At 34.1% G+C, this 15,142-nt stretch overlaps 1 protein-coding gene across 2 annotated transcripts in view; it reads left to right on the forward strand.

Annotated features, from left to right (window-relative positions):
• LOC143230058 (uncharacterized) overlaps positions 1-15,142 on the forward strand; it is a 51,709-nt gene that overhangs the window by 23,160 nt on the left and 13,407 nt on the right. The window contains exons 2-3 of one of the 2 annotated variants that reach the window (XM_076463054.1): positions 7,815-7,968; positions 13,740-13,993. In XM_076463054.1, coding sequence (XP_076319169.1) covers positions 7,872-7,968; positions 13,740-13,993 — 351 coding nt within the window. In that variant the 5' untranslated portion in view covers positions 7,815-7,871. Of the gene's footprint in view, positions 1-7,814; positions 7,969-13,739; positions 13,999-15,142 lie in introns of those variants that run through there. The other variant, XM_076463055.1, reaches the window with a different exon arrangement.

Consider the following 15,142-nt stretch of genomic DNA (forward strand, 5'->3'; position numbering starts at 1 on the left):
CTCTTTGTATATAATTTTGGGCCTTAACGAATAAACAAATTACAAAGCGAACAAACAAAACAAACCACAGAGCGAACGTTACAAGAGGGAACTTTGGCGACAGGGATAAAGAATGAACTTGACCTTTGCAATCGAACCAAGATTAACCAAGAGAATGTATGATCAGAAGATCTAACATTGTTTGTCTGGGTGGGGAGATTGTAAACCAAACTCACAAGCTAATTATGTAACTCACGTTCTGAAGTTTTGTTTTTATTTAAAGCGAAAGAACAAATTCTAAGTTACTTCACATAACATAGGTAGGAAAAATTATTTAATAGTAAAGGAATGTAAAACAAAACAAAACAGGCGTTTCCTACCGTATACAGCAAGAAAATATCACGATCCAAATTCTCAATCACGCAAAGTTTTTGTCCTCCTGTGGGATAGCGGTAAGTCTACGGATTTATAACGCTAAAATCATGGGTTCGATTCCTCTCGAAGGATACAGCAGATAGACCGATGTGGCTTTGCTATAAAAGGAACTCATTAAGTCCTTATTTGATTTTAAATATTCAGAATCTGCGTCGGTCCTCTCTTCTCCTTGACAACCAATGTTACCATTGAAAATAGAATTTTAACCCTAACAAGAAATAAAATATCTCCGTTTTAAAATAAATTATTCCAGTAATGACTTAAAACTGGAAATGTTGCACATTTTCATTGTTGAGTTTCTAATATAAAACTTGTTTTCTCCGACCTGTATTTATTTAGACAGATTTAATTGAACGTACAAGAAGACAAAATAACATGATAAAAATAAAGACACAATAGATTTTCAAAACAAATTATTTTCTTTTCGAAGTGTCTATCAGCAGATTGTATTACACTTCAAGAACAAAATGTACGTTACATTGTTATGTACGTCATTTCTTTTTCCTCCAATAGTATTCCACACCAAAGAATTTCCAGTTCAAGTTATGTTTCTTATTCAATAAGTTCTTAAAAATTCCGGATTGAACTAATCCTGGTTTGCGTTATTAATAATACAGTAACTGTTCTATTGTTCACAGTATTGTAACTGGTACTTCCTCTATCACTGTTAATAATATTCTACCTCTATCACTGTTAATGATATTCTAACTAAGCTTATTTCACAATATCCTAACTCGACTATTTTTAATGGCATTGCAATATGACTGTCCTTCATGATATTTTAAATCGCCCTTTGTTCCAATATTGTAGTTCTTCCATTGTTCAGAACAATTGTAACTTGCCTATTGAACATGATACTTCATTGTCGATACGTTTCCAACTTGCCCTAATATTTTTCATACTTAACAGAGATAATTAAAAAACAAACTAACTGAGACAAATTTACATTTGTACCTGTCATAACTAGGTGAGGAACTCGACTCATAATGCGAGGGTCGCGGGTTCGAATCCCTCTCACACCAAACATGCTCGCCCTTTTAGACGTGGAGGCGTTATAATGTTATGGGTCAATCCCACTATTCGTTAGTAAAAGAGTAGCCCAAGAGTTGGCAGTGGGCTGTGATGACTAGCTGCCTTCCCTCTAGTCTTACACTGCTAAATCAGGGACTGCTAGCGCAGATAGCTCTCATGTAGGTTTGTGTGAAATTCAAAAACAAAACAATCCAAACAAAATATACATTTACGTAAAATAGAAGACGTCTCCAGTAAAGACAATTTGATTTTTTCAAATAAGGTGATTGACCTGTGAAAGGAGTTGTTTTTCAGATGTTATGGAGACAGAAAATTTGATTAAGTTTCAAATAAAGTTTAGTAGATGTATGAATGATAAGCGTGGCTTTATTTTTTTTCAAAGTTTGTCCCTAAACATTATGTATAATAAAGTGTTTATCATTCAGCTTATAGTATAAATTGTTAGAGTTTTATGTCCAACCTCTAACATTAATATTTCACCACTCACCCAGCAAGAGTTTTCTCTGTGACCATAGTTAATTTCACAAGACATGTTCGTGATGAGCTTACGTCACTAGAAAATCAGTCGCTTTAATCACAAAGCTACACAATGGATGACCTTTGGTCTGCCCAAGACGGATATCAAAACCCGGCTTCTAGCGATATAAGTCCACAGACATACCGCTTTGACACTGGGGGGAAAGCTTATTTCGGACATCATCCATGAAAGATAAAGTTTGGAAGAAATGTGTGATTTAATGTTTCGAAAAAAACAACAACAAACGAGAGGGAGTATCGTGAACCATCAGAAATACAAAATCGGAAAGTTAAATTGTAAATTTATTTTCTACCTTACTAACTTATTATGAAGGTCGATAGTTTAAAAGAAAATAAAACATGCCAGAAATAAAAATCTTCCTCAGTTACCTCTTTCTTTGTGAACCTGACGATGACCGAAGAAGGTCGAAACGTTGTTCGCTCTTCTATGTAAAATATTTTCTCAACCCAAACGAGCCGTTTTTGCATATAAATTTCTCAACAAGTGGGTTTCTCGACATCACTGAAAAATCTTCCTCTGTACAATCTGGATTATTTTTTGCTTCAAACAAGAGTACTGAATTGTTGGATAAGACATCAGGTTAGTTTCAGTACGTTCAGAGTGATTCTCTAATAGAATATTAACTTTCAATAATTTCAGAAAAAAAACAAACACATAACTAGCTCATGTTTTCTTCGTATCCTAGCCTCAGACATTTAACATTTCAATATTTGTGATGGTGAAGGAATTATGACAGCACATCTGTGACTTTAACCACAGGTGACTGATCGAAAGATGATTGGATGGGCTCATAAAATGAAGTACCTGAGAGATGTTCTAATGTGATTTTCAAGTAGATAAACAGGCCGAAGAATGGTCAAACGTGCTTATGAAGTAGAATGGTTGAAAACTAAATGAATGTGCTCATAAAGATGACTAACTGGAAGATTATTGGGTGTGCTTATAACGTGAAACGATTGAAATGTCTTAATGATGTTTAATTTTCGAACAATGATTGGATTTACTAATAAAGTAAAAGAAACTGACCGAGAGATAGTGCAGTGTGCTTATAAAGTATAGAAAATTTGCCGAGAAATAACTGTACGTGCTTATGAAGCGTAAAAGATTGACCAAGGTTTGACTGGATTTGCTTATAAAGTGAAAGAAACTGGGAAGGGGTGATTGGATATGTTTATAAACTAAAGAAGACTGACTGAGGGAGGACTGGATGTGTAGCAGTCTGCACACCAGCTGAATGGTTTCTTCACCAGTGGTCAGTTTTCGACTAACTCTAGCCCACTTTGCAAAGGACATCGAACTGCTTATTTTGGATACAAACATGATTCCTGTATAATGTTTAGATCTAAAATTATAGAAAACAAACGACAGAAACCGCGTGATATGGTTTCAGGATTCGTTTTCACTCTTCATCGCAACTGACATTTCAACTGTTTTCGAGATGGAAGGTTGATCCTTTCATTCTTTTAAAGATATCTCGTGCATATCAAAACACTGTTGAACATCCTAAAAGACAAATGTTGGTGGTTAAGACATTGCCAAGACCACAGAATGATGCATTCCTATCCTCATAGTTAAGACATTGCCAAGACCACAGAATGATGCATTCCTATCTTCATAGTTAAGACATTACCAACCAAGCCACAGAATTATGTATTCCTATCCTGGGGGTTAAGACGTTACCAAGACATTCCACCATACTCGCATTGTCAAAATTAACACCAGTCACTGAAATTTTTCAGTGTGTTGGAATAAGGCATTACCCAAACCATCTAGAACTTTCGTACTACCAAACTTAATCTTAGAATGAGCCGTTTCAGTCTTTAAGGCATTATCAAGACAATCTATCACATTAGCACTGCCAGCTTTAGTATTCTAGATTGTAATACCTCAGTTTTGGTGTTTTAGAAAATACTGACACAAGGTTAGCATGAAATAATGTTTTACATCTTAACATGTTACCACAATGTTCTGTTATTCTTGCACTGCCAAAAATTATGAAGCTCCCTCTATTTTTGTACTTCATATTTAAGAATCTTCAGGCTGAAGGTGAACAAAGACGATCAAAAACACCTGTACTACCACAATCAGTAACTCAGAATGATGTATTTCCATCTTTATGATTAAGGTATTGCAAGACGGTACATCACTCTCTCGACGTCAAGGTTAAAAGGGGTTGGCATGGCTTGGTGGTTAGGGAGTTCAAGTCGTAATTTGTGGGTCGCGGGTTCGAGAGCCCTTATCTAAAAATGCTCATTCTTTAGGCAAATAGGATTAATCTTAATATTCGTTGGTAAAATGTAGCTCAAGAGTTAAATACGTTAAATACGACGTATTTCTATATTGATGGATAATACATTATTAAGACATCTGTATTGGTTCGAACAGAACCGTTACTTCGATCATTTTTCTTCGTTATCAGATCTGTATCTCTCTGATAATTTTTCAAATGAACACGAGTGTTAGGGTTAAATCTGTGAATAAACGAGCTACAATCAAACACCATGTAGTATGCTATAAGCAATGTGATCCATGTTGAGTCCAATTTCTGAATATGGTCAAATATGGTCCATTCTAGTTTGAGGAATCAAATAAAGTGTCCACTTGATATATACATATAATAAACATTGTTTTATTATCATATAAAACCATTAAGATTATTTAAACAAAAGGAAAATTATCAGTGATTTTATTGTTTTACTAAATTTTAAGAACTGTAACAATAGCTCTTTTTACATGTATTCCAAACGTGGCCTAGTGGCTAGTATTCCCTAATTATGGCTTCGAGCATTCGTGGTTCCCAGCCCATTCCCTTTGGGTCTCTGGCTGCTCTCTATAAATGACAATCAAATCCTCAATTTAGGCAGCTTAGAATTAGGGTAGAAAATGTCCAGCTAACCCATTGTGTAAGTTGGTACATAATCTGTGAATCTAGCAAATCTCTTTTAGGTTAAGGGAAACATAGGTGACGACAAAATTATTCTTATAAATATATATATATATTTAATTTTTTTCACGTATTGTGGTAAAGAAACAACATGATTTTCAGGTTTTATTTCCTAATTTTTTTCTAATGGTTATCTCCGATTTTTTATCTTCTTTGAAACAGTTACTCCACTTTTCACACAAAAAAACACCTTAACATTCAGAGCCTGAAACTTTCAATTCTATACATTTCGTGAAGCAGGGGGAATGGTTTGTGCTTGGTGCTAATGTTATGTTCTAAATGGACAAGGGTATTGATGTTGTAAGAGGTTTTTTGCTTTTTTTAACAATTCTCGTTACACTCTTACCTTGCAGCGCATGCTCTGTGCCTTTTAACACGTCCCACGAGAGCTATTATTCTTGTGTGCCTTAGAACAACGCCCTCTAGAGACCGCACGCCACGGTATCTATGAAAAATACTAGTTTTATGATCAGATGGGAAGATAGGAACTGCTCTGTCTTCTCACTTACCAGAATCGATTTTCTCTGTGACGAATTGTCTTCAATTCGTCTACAGCATTTCACACCCCTACGTAGCTTGAACTAAATAAGATAGACTCCGCCTTTTCTATAGGTACACGGTGAAAGCAAAGCTATGTTATCCTAAGAAACCTGTTGTTGTTTCAGTAAAATATCTACATCCCCCTGTTTATAAATAAATGTTCAGTTTCTTACCTTTCTTCTTAAAAACTAAATGAAAAACGAAGCCTTCAATTCAATCAAATACACTAGAAAGAACAAGAGATGTTGTTATAGGTGTACTGTTTTTATGTGTTAGCCAAGAACTTACGCATTGTACCTTAGAATTAAGTGACGCATGTGTGAACCATATACAATCAGATTAAAACATCCTATTCTCGACTTTAACACTACAATATATTTCACATGAAATGTTCAATGCCTGACAATAACAGTAGTCCTACGATTGTTTTGTTGTCTTGAAATTTTACATATTCAACAATAATTCTTTTATACTTAATCCATCATGTACAGGTTTTCACAAAATGTCAAATGTCAGTTTACATAACTGGATCAATTTCATTTAAATTTTATCACATTTTGTATGCGTAAAATTTTGACAACCGCTGACTGTAGATTTCTCTAGACTATCGCGACGTAAGAGTCTAACCGACTGTTTTATAACCGGAATATAATAAAATATGTTCACTGCGGCAAACGAAATAATAACTTGATCTAAGAAAAGTGTTTTCTCTGTCTTTCCCAACTGGTAAATTTTCCTTACGTGATAAAAAAAATGAAATTAAAGCCAAAACAACTTTAATGAAGTTTACATTTGTAGACATGTGTTATTTATTATAACACATAAAATGTTCCGTGCTGATTTCTTAATTTCATCACGAATCGTGAGATTCAGTGATCTTTGGATCTCACTAAAGCTGTTTTTGTCATTCTGTTTTCCACCTTTACTTCACGCAGATATCTTATTAAACCACGTCTTCACGTACTAGTTTGTTTAGGGTTACAATCTGTCATTTATGGAGTAGAGAACAGGTTTCATAAAAGTAAATCAGTTTATAATTATACACATATATCACTGGAATGAGGAAGACACTCCTTTTGGCTCAGTTTTATAGTGTTATACATTTCTTGGATTGACAGGAACGTGTATCACAACTGCTTTCTTGTCTGCTTTCGTCACTAATTATAACTTTGATGATCGTTTGGAAAACATAGTTCTACCTCATCTCTCCGCAGCGACATCTAGTTTTTCCAAGTTTAGAGAAATAATCTTTTTGTAAACAAGGCCCGGCATGGCCAGGTGGGTTAAGGCGTTCGACTCGTAATCTTATGGTCGCGGGTTCGAATACCCGTCGCACCAAACATGCTCGCCCTTTCAGCTGTGGGGGTATATAATGTCACGGCCAATCCCACTATTCGTTGGTAAAAGAGTAGCCCAAGAGTTGGCGGTGATGACTAACTGCCTTCCCTTTAGTCTTACATTGCAAAATTAGAGACGGCTAGCGCAGATAGCCCTTGTTTAACTTTACGTGAAATTCAAAAACAAATCTTTTACGAACGTCACAAAATAAACTTACGTAATATCATTTTAGGAAACTAGAATACCGAATCAGAGAAGAGAATGCTAAAATTCTGAATCTTATTAAATTTAAAGCATCAGACCATAATAAACCTTTATGTAACTAAAAGCTAAATTTGTGAAGTTAAGGTAGTAAGTTAACAATGTTAGAAATAATTTGATATTAATTGTCAAAGATATTTCATTCATAGGTGGACGCCAGTAAAGTGTATTCAATCACATTCAGGAAATTAAATGGTTAACATGAATACAGTAGAACACGAGTATCAGATACAATCAATGAAACCCATAACATGATTTCCTAAGATACGAGACTTATGTAATTTGTGTAACAAGTAAATTCGATTAAATGATGTTAGGTTGCATTTTTTCCCAATCATTTAACTTGATCACATTGACCACATTCTAAAAGAACAAATGTACTTCGTGTAATTGACTTCGTAAAGTGTCAAAATTGTAAACGTTTTTTTATGCTGTGTTTTGATCAGTTGAACACTGTAGTGTTATCTGTTGTTAGGTATAAGTTAACGTGAAGAACGACTTTACAGACTAAATGTGAGTTCTGAGAGAAAATCTTGTTTTTGAGATATTTCCTCCGAGCTCACAACATGTTCATTATTTGTAATCTTGCTACCTGAGAAGGAAGGGGGGGGGGAGTCACACTCATGAATAGAATACCAAAACAACGGAACAAACGCGCAGTCGCAAAACACTTCGATCTTGTTCCTATATTTTACTTTGCTCCCCGTTACTCCCTCCCGTTTTCATTTTATTCTTTCTTTGGTTCAGGTAACTCCAAGCTCGTGCCCTGTAGGGAAAGTGGTCACTCTGAAAACGACAGGAGAGATGAAGACAAGCTTATTGTCGAGTACAATAACTGTAAACTTACACAGAACTGTGAGGTTCATTCTGCTCCTCGTGACAACAGAGTTGACGGTTCAAGGTGAGAGTTTTCTAGCTGTATAATTTTCTGGCCCAAACTTGCCCAAACATTCAAGTCCAGATTTATAACACCTTATTACAGGGTAACATCTTATCTCCCGACATGTTAGATGTTATTTACCTCAATTCTTAATATTAGTCATGGTTTCTTTATTCTATTCTATAAAACAGATACGTTGATAATATAGAATGAAGTGTAATACATTACAACAGTTTTTAAAATGTTACTAGTATTTCATGTCTAACAATCCATCCTTTAATTACATGGAAAAGAAAGTAACATACAATATGAAACCTTTGCAATATATGGTCAACCGTAAAGTAGAATATTAGACTTCGTCAAGATGTTGTCAGAATTTGTTAACAATTCTAGATTTTATCAAAATGAGTGAACTATATTACTACATCTCTTCAAAGTGATCAAAATCTATAAAGCAGAACATCAAATCTTCTCAAAATAATGTCAGAATCTCTAATCTAGGAAGTTGTGTCTGCTCACGACGTTGTTAGAATCTGTAAACTATAACACTGGATCTTCTCAAAATAATGTCAGATCCTCTAATCTAGGAAGTTGTGTCTGCTCACGACGTTGTTAGAATCTATAAACTATAACACTGGATCTTCTCAAATTTACGTTACGCCTGATTTTTCTTGATTTCTCAAATAGGAGAAGTCATGAATGTCAAAATGCATTTATCTAATTAGAATATTTTCTATTACTGTCTTCCTGTTACGATTTTAGTAACGAGAGTGCGAGGAGAACGTGAGGATCCGTGTGCAATGAAACCTTATAAGTGTCGTGAGTGTTGGTAAAATAAGCCTGAAAATAAAGACATAGTGTGGGAGTACCTAGTCTAGAGATAAATGTATAAAATTTATAATGAAAGTAAAAATATTGATTTAATTTTAATGTCAGGCGTTTTTGAATTTAGCTAATTTCTGTTATATCGCAAACGTTTTTAATAAAAAATACAAACGTCTTTAATCAACTAAGACTAAATTAAGAAATCAAATATTTTTCCATTTTTGTTGTGTATGCATTTTATTTTATACTTTTAGTACGTATACTAACAACAATATTAGACTATACATTCGTTTCTAATCAACATTGTTGAAACGTAGTGTTAATAAAACGCAGTAGGTTTTCTATATATTAGAAGTTGTTAATCTGAATTTTATCAATAATTAGCCTATGAATACGTCACAAATTTATTTCATAACTCATTTTAATTATGACTGGCTCACAAAAGAGCTTATTAACGTCTGATTGGCTAGACTGCGCTCTTCTACTTCCTTATTGGTCAAACTTAAGTTCGCAAAATTTATTTATTTAGAATGAAAATGTTGGTTAGGATATACCATGGGATGGGGTGGTAGTACTTGCCCCGTCATTATTGACGGGCTGTGTGGTAATTCAAAATATACGAAGTTATAGTTTCTCTAAAACAGAAAACATACTAGTTGCACAAGAGATATTAGGTTTCAGTTACTCTAAAACATTAAACCTAGAAAACTAAACAATATAGAAAGTTTAACAAGATACACTAGGCCTAATAGGGTAATTTAACAAGATATACTTATTTACCGAAACAATAATGTAAAATATAACTAACAAAATAGTGTATTATTACGGAAACCCTAATCTAGAAAACAAGTCAAGGTAAGTTAAATTGCAGTAAATCTTAGACAAAAACAAAGTAAGCAAACTAAGGTATATTGCATTACGGTAGCGCTAAAAAAAATAATTGAGTAACGTAATAAGATATACTAGGTTACAGTAACCGTAATGTAAGGACTTTTGTTTTTCCTCAGAAAACCTAAGAAATCGATCTAATGTTCTATGGTCTGTTGGAAAAGTAAATATATCTTTAAATAGTAATATGTGTCATCTAATCTCTACATTTGCTTTAACGTTTTCTCTAATTCTTATGGTTTCTTTATTTTATAAAGTAAAATTATTTCGCCAAATATTTTAACAGTCACGTTTATTTAGAATAAGACAAAAACATAAGGGTCCGGCCCGGCCCGGCCAAGTGTGTTAAGGCGTTCGATTCATAATCCGAGTGTAAGAAAAGTGGCAAGTTCCAGCATTACCTTCAGTACGTGTAGGAAGCTTACACTTTCTTAGGTGCAAGTAATGGTTTGGAAGTTAATTTGAGAGCTAGCGAAATGGTGGGAAATGTGGTTTTGCTTGCAGCTGCGTTTCTGTAAGAATGATGAATGAAATATTACTGTGACAGAGTTCATCATAAAACAATAATATCTTAATATGGTGGACTAAGAACTAGTCATAAAACATGAGTATTGAAATTATCATAAATAACAAATAAATATTCGAATATCATTTGTAGAATCTAAGTAACTACTTATGTTATTTAACATGTATCGCCCAAAGTCCGTCATTACAAATAACATCCCTAAGTAACTACTTACGTTATTTAACATGTATCTGTGAAAGTCCATCATTCTTAATAACATTCCTTCCTCTTTACAATGGGCCCGACTCGTAATCCGAGGGTCGCGGGTTCGCGCCCGCGTCGCGCTAAACATGCTCGCCCTCCCAGCCGTGGGGGCGTATAATGTGACGGTCAATCCCACTATTCGTTGGTAAAAGAGTAGCCCAAGAGTTGGCGGTGGGTGGTGATGACTAGCTGCTTTCCCTCTAGTCTTACACTGCTAAATTAGGGACGGCTAGCACAGATAGCCCTCGAGTAGCTTTGTGCGAAATTCCAAAACAAACAAACAAACAAATCCTCTTTACAAAAACAATTACACAATTAAATATTGTTTAATTGTAACAGTTCTCTGTTTCTAATATAAATCTTCAAATTAACAAAAAAACTTAAATATATCTTAGAAACATAAAACTTGTTAAATTTAATGATAATGATTAAGTTAAATTTCAATAAACATACAGTAGAAATTTACTCAGAACTGTTTAAACATTATTACAGTAAAAGTTTCGTATGTTTATAAGTTACTTCAACAATACCTCCATTGTCTTCATTCGTCAACGTAGCCTTGTTGTGTACAGCTATATGTTTGTTGTCGTGTCTGGAAGTTACTTCAATAATAACTTCCCTGTTTTCACTTCACCAAGTGCAAAAATTACATTAGGAGGGTGAATGGCATATGTGGGTTGGATGTCAAGCGAAATTATTTAAGATTTGTTATTAGACAGCTCTTCCAAAAGTATCTGGACACCTCTTGTATTCTGCAATAGACCTCAAATACAGATCTGTAAGTACATGATGTTCAACAAACCCGCGTGAGAGGAAAAATATTTTAGGTTCAGAGAAATAAATGTTAAAAATGTATGTATATATAATAATTATAATACCGAATTAGTGCATAAAATTATTCATTGTTGTTTGTAGCCTTGTAGCCACATATTTTAAAATCAATGGTTCAGACAATAATAACTTATTAGAATTGTAAAAACAAATTGAACTTATATCGAAACACTCAGTGGGAGTATGCGCCATCTTTGATATCTGTACAAATCTCCTTATATTTGGGTACTTTATAAAAGCTAGCACCATTTTTCTGTATGTGAACTTTGAAATCTACAACCTTGATAGTAAAACAGAGTCTTGAAAATTGTTTTCAATCAGTCATTCTAGAAACGATGGATAAATATTGGTTTCGGATTAGACACTTTACCATATTTTCTATAGATGTTTCGTCTCTCTGTGTAGGATTGTTCAGGAAGGCTATGATCAGTATCATAGGATATGGGAATGAGATATCTCTTTGCATGGATAGAGAAATACTAAATACTATCGTACCTTTGTTTCAAAAGGCTAAATCATTGTTCTAATAAGTATCAGCAACTCAGTACCACTGCCTATGGCTCGGATTGTTTGTTGAATTTCGCCCAGTGCTACACAAGGGCTATCTGCGCTAGCCGTCCTTAATTTAGCAGTGTAAAACTATAGGTAAGGCAACTATCCATCACCACCCACCGCCAACTCTTGAGTTTCTCTTTTACCAACGAATAGTGGGATTGACTGTTACATTATGACGTCCCCACGGCTGAAAAGGCGAGCACGTTTGGCGTGATAGGGATTGCAACTTGCGATTACGAGTCGAGTGCCCTACCCACCTGGCCATGCCAGACCCGCTCGGATTGTTCATTGAAATGATATTTTAAATATGTTCAATAGGTCATCAGAACTTTACAACACTACACAGTGTTTACTGTTATAACAATGTCTATATACTTACTGAGTCACAAGTTCTGGTAATGTCTGTAAATATCATAGCAGAAAGTTTGAATTGCATTTCTAGTTTGTTTGTTTTTTTGCTTTTTTTGTATTATGTGATAACTCAAAAACTAAAACAATGGTGTCAACCAGCTTCACTGAGGTGAAACAGTTTCAAACATAGTATCAGTTTTATATGTATTATTAATTAGTAATAGTTTTAAAAATCATAATTCTAGTGTAAACGATGTTATAATCACTCCTTAAAGTTAGCTCTCCTACAGAAACTTGTTGTTCTTTAAAAACAATAAATATTACAGTTGGAATCTCTTTGTATTTAGAAGTTAGTTATGGTTACAACCTTGTTGAAACATTGAATTAAGATACAACCTTGTTGAAACACTGAATTAAGATACAACAACAAACACACTTTGTTTGTTTGTTTTTTAATTTTGCGCAAAGCCACGAGAGCTATCTGCGCTAGTCGTTCCTAATTTTGCAGTGCAATACTAAAGGAAAGGCAGCTTGTCATCACCACCCACCGCCAACTCTTGGGCTACTCTTTTACCAAAGAATAGTGGGATTGACCATAACAATATAACTCCCTCACGGCTGAAATGGCGAGCATGTTTGGTGCGACCGGGATTCGAACCTGCGACCTTCAGATTACGAGTCGAATGCCACGTGTAAAGAATAAAGATTCCATAAAAAGAAGTAAAGGTATGGATGGTTAACATCAATCCTTCAGAAACAATGATAACAGAATAATAAGGATGTTATTTGCGTCATAACACAGGTACTCAGTGTTATAGAATGTTAACAGAGAGGAATAGGATAAATCGAATTGTGATTGAATAATTTTCTACGTATATATATATATATTGCTACATGTTATTTCTTTTTCTTGTTATTATATGTGGATAATACAAATACCATCTCTACTGTCTTGTTTACATTGCTTTCGAAGAATAGATATTAACCAGCCATGCATTTCGTAGTGACGAGAAACCCACTTGAAATAAAAATGTATCTCAGGACGGCTGGTATGGGTATTAACGCTTTTAATAATAAAGCAGAGAACAACGTTTCTATCTTCTTAGGTCATCTTCAGGTTTACGAAAGGTTAAAACGTTAACAGAAGGTCAAATCCCTGCACTTACTTCCCTTTTGGAAAAAGTGTTTTCATTACATGTAATGTTAGATACGACCCATTTAATATTTTGGAATTTCCTACCCAGATATTGCACAAACCCATCACCGAAAGGGGAAGGTTACAGTCTGTTTTGGATTCAGGGTTGTCATGTGAATGTGTTAGTTAGTTTAGTGTTTGAATTTTGGTTTCAGGGTTATCGTCTACCAGTGTTATATTTGTGTATTCTGGCGAAGGTTAAAAATCTCTTTTTTTTAATCATAAGTCGAATGTTTTAAAGTTTTTTATTCATAAAAAGTGTTTTGCATTAACTTTACACATATACCATTATTTTAAATAATGAAACCAGTCTATTAAGAAAACAGTGTAAGTTATGTTGTCCTTACGCCACCAGTATCACGGAATCTCTGGTTACAGGTGTCACAGGATACGGGTTATATACATCAGACAACTATGTGGCGCTCTCTGGCGATTTGCTATTAACCTACAAGCTTCCATATAACGATAGCAACGCCCTCTTCATACAACTCCTTCAATATACGAAAGGTGAACCGATAGAACTAGCGACACATGCAGTTCCTCGCTATTCTACCTATGGAAAGTGGAACGTTCCATGCGGACTAATCCATCGCCCTGGACACTTCATTTTCCGTCTCATCACGGAGAACAAGGTCAGGTCAGAATGGTCATATCGCTTTCATATAATTTTCAATCAGCTATTACAAACCTAAAGAAAAGTTTATAATGATTTTTTTAACTTAATCCTCTTTACTAAAGATATTTCTTCGTGTTGTTCGTGGAACTCACGTAACTCGTATGACACATGTAATTCACGCACCTTATATATCTTAGATAGCTTACGTAACTTATATAACGCGTCTAATTCATGCACCTTGTATATCTTAGATAACTTACGTAACTTATATAACGCGTCTAATTCATGCACCTTGTATATCTTAGATAACTCATGCAGCTTATATTACACATGTAATTCATGCTTTCTAAATAACTTATTTTTTAATTCATACAATTCATGTACTTCGTGTAATTCATGCTTTCTAAATAACTTATTTTTTAATTCATACAATTCATGTACTTCGTGTAATTCATGCTTTCTAAATAACTTATTTTTTAATTCATACAATTCATGTACTTCGTGTAATTTATGCTTTCTAAATACCTTATTTTTTAATTCATACAATTCATGTACTTCGTGTAATTCATGCTTTCTAAATAACTTATTTTTTAATTCTTACAATTCATGTACTTCGTGTAATTCATGCTTTCTAAATAACTTATTTTTTAATTCTTACAATTCATGTACTTCGTGTAATTCATGCTTTCTAAATAACTTATTTTTTAATTCTTACAATTCATGTACTTCGTGTAATTCATGCATCTCTTACAATTCATGTACCTTAGGTAATTAATCCCCTCACGTAATTCATGTGAATGATAAAGAAATATAAAGGACGGGAGTTTCGATGTTTCTCTGTGATTTCATCTTTCATAAACGTAATCAAATATAAACCGTTTCGGTAACTCGGTGTTATTACTTTTTATAAAAAGCCATAAAGTTTAAGTAACATGTCTCAACATGTCACACATCTCACACCATACAACTATATGCGAAAACATTTTAAACACATCTATCTGGGTGCATTCCGTGAATAAAAGTGGTTCTCAAGATATCGTATCATTTGATCCGGAACCTTAAAAAATATGACATTAGAACACAATAAAACCTCGATATTTGTGTTAGCATAAGATATTGATTCAGTTGCCATATAGGCTAGATCTTTTTTAACTATAAGTTACTT

The sequence above is a fragment of the Tachypleus tridentatus genome, chromosome 10 (assembly GCF_004210375.1).
Source record: "Tachypleus tridentatus isolate NWPU-2018 chromosome 10, ASM421037v1, whole genome shotgun sequence".
NCBI lineage: Eukaryota > Metazoa > Arthropoda > Merostomata > Xiphosura > Limulidae > Tachypleus > Tachypleus tridentatus.